At 37.2% G+C, this 2,684-nt stretch overlaps 1 protein-coding gene across 1 annotated transcript in view; it reads left to right on the top strand.

Annotated features, from left to right (window-relative positions):
* Positions 1-2,684, top strand: part of kbtbd8 (kelch repeat and BTB (POZ) domain containing 8) — a 10,960-nt gene that overhangs the window by 1,299 nt on the left and 6,977 nt on the right. The window contains exons 2-3 of the mRNA XM_014009854.1: positions 856-1,063; positions 1,258-1,564. Of these exons, the coding sequence (XP_013865308.1) occupies positions 856-1,063; positions 1,258-1,564 (515 nt within the window). The remainder of the gene's footprint in view (positions 1-855; positions 1,064-1,257; positions 1,565-2,684) is intronic.

The following is a 2,684-nucleotide window of genomic DNA, read 5'->3' as shown; positions in this document are numbered from 1 at the left end:
CTTGTATTAGTAATTTCTAAATTTATTGTAGACTTGGTTTTTTTTTTTTTTGACAAAAGTACATCCTGCAACACATCTGGCGAGTTTGTTTCTGGATTAATGTCGTGGACATCCATAATCTTGTTGGGTGTCATCATAGGAACACAAGTTATCTAATTATTGCCCGCTGCTAAGAGTCGAAGGTGGCTGATAATGTTATCTCTGTATGCATATGTTTATGTCTCTGTTACCAAAATATTTCATGAAGCACCATACAAATTTTAATGAGATCACACATTAACTTTTAATGTCTGAAAATAAGATTGGCGCCACAGCAAACTTGCCTTAAAAACCCAGAAATAAAATTAAAATAGTCGGCTTTACAGGTATTGACCTAAAATTTGGTGTGACAGCGGCTAAGAATTATCCGAAATACATCCTGAGCGCTGACAAATTCCTCATGTTTTAGCTAATAACTAATTGGCACCAGATCTGTTACTAAAACATCTCATAAACCACTAAAGATATTTTAATAAAACTTTTAGGAAACAATCATTATATGTATTTTTGAAACAGATTGGGTTTAGGCAACCTAATTCAAGACAGCTGACACATTTAACTATAGAAAACACAAAAATAGCTTTAATTTGATCCTTTTTACAGATTTGGTTGTAGCTGAGTTTTTAATGAACTTCTCAGTAATAAGTAATAATTAGATGTACATCTACAACTGATTACTTTTGRAGTCAACCCAATCCAAGATGGCCAACACAGCTGAAAAGGATTTTATTTTATTGATGAAGGATTCTGTTATGTTGTATGTGTCTCCATTTTTACTGTAAATAGTGACATTTTCTCTCTCTTTTTGTTATCCAGAGGTAGGGAAGCTGTTACAAGTACAGAATGGGACACCTCCAGTGACCAACTACAAYGGGGTCGATGCTGTGCATGCCTGTAACATTCTTCAACAGCTCAAAGCTTTGTATGATGAAGCACAGCTAACAGACATTGTCGTAGAAGTGGACCATGGCAAGACCTTCTCATGTCACCGAAATGTCCTCGCAGCAATCAGCCCATACTTTAGGTACAAAGAGTTGGCTTTGCACAAGTGTTTTTTTTTTATAAATTTTTACAAGTTAGTTACCGGAAAGCTTTACTCAGTAGCAAGTTATGGCTGTTCAATACCAGATAATTTACATTTTTGTTCACATCTTTATTAGTTTACAGCGTGAGGGGATTCTTGTAATTGTATTTATGTTCTCTTATCTTCGCTACTAGGTCCATGTTCACCAGCGGCCTTACAGAGAGCAGTCAGCGTGAGGTCAGAATTGTTGGGGTGGAATCGGAATCCATGCATCTGGTTCTAGACTATGCTTACACGTCCAAAGTCACGCTCTGCGAGTCCAATGTCCAGGCCCTGTTCACGGCAGCCAGCATTTTCCAGATTCCTGCTCTGCAGGATCAGTGTGCCCAGTTCATGATCAGCCGGCTCGACCCACAGAACTGCATAGGCGTCTTCATGTTCGCAGATGCTTATGGGCATCAGGAGCTAAGGGAACGCTCACAGGATTACATTCGCAAAAAGGTCAGTTTAACATGGTCATCAAATTGAGTAAAAACCAAATATTTGTACTTCAGTTAATTATTATCATTGTTACTGTTTTATTAGACAATTTTAGACAGTGGCTGTGGTCTTATTGACCACTCATTCATTATTTAATGCACTATATATTGAGTCAGCCATTTTGTAGTAGTGTTCAAAGTTTTAACTATTTTTGTACACTAAAAACTCATCTCATGCTTCAGTAAATGTAGTGTACAGAAGTAAACTACATCAGTGGAAATGGTCTTAGACAACTCAGTGGGCTAATGTTAACCTCTACAGTTTATTATGGGGATTGCCTACTATAAAATGTCTTGTCTATTCTTCTGCTTTAGCTTGAGAATTAGAAAATATGTATACTGGAACTAGGGATGCAAACAATTGACTTGTGATTAATTGTTGAATAATGGTTTATTAGATTAAAATTTCTTTCTTTCGATTAATTGAAAACATCAAATTAAAACTGATTTCAGTGTAGTTTTGCCTTCATCCAGTAGAGGRCACAGCTGCTCTCAGCCTGTCCTGCTCTACCACAGCCCTGTTGAGCTAAGCAGAGAGCCGCCTTGATGTGGGCAGCGTCGTAATTACACGTGCAAATCTATAGTTTTATTTGTGACACAACAATAATAATGGACTGGACTAAACTCAAAGGAAAAGTACCAAAGGCTTTACCGGGCTATCCAACAGTATGACGCTAAAGACGAGAGAGAGAGCAGGACGACAGAACAGTAAGCTTACGTTAGCTTCTTCTTGTAGAGTTTAACTCGGTGTGAAAGAACAAAACAAAACAAAATTTAGTCACTACAAATGATTAACGTGAAGTTAATCTCATCTGTGTGACATAATCCGTCCAGTGAACAAATCAAATGAACAGTACCTGACGTCAAATCAGCCCTGCCTGGATAAAACCACAGGGAACGTAAACAAACACAGTTCCAGTTTTCGTTGGTATCTCACCACTCTCAGGRATATTTTATTATGTCTGTAATTTGTTTTGAGTAAATCTTTAGATTAAAAAGTTCAAGTTCAGTTTATTTATATAGCGCCAAGTCACAACATACGTTGTCTTTGGGCACTGTACATAAAAAGAACCATTTAAAGA

The sequence above is a fragment of the Austrofundulus limnaeus genome, unplaced genomic scaffold, assembly GCF_001266775.1.
Source record: "Austrofundulus limnaeus strain Quisiro unplaced genomic scaffold, Austrofundulus_limnaeus-1.0 Scaffold62, whole genome shotgun sequence".
NCBI classification, from domain to species: domain Eukaryota; kingdom Metazoa; phylum Chordata; class Actinopteri; order Cyprinodontiformes; family Rivulidae; genus Austrofundulus; species Austrofundulus limnaeus.
Note: the sequence above shows the minus strand (reverse complement) of the source record. Positions and strands in the feature narration are given on the sequence as shown.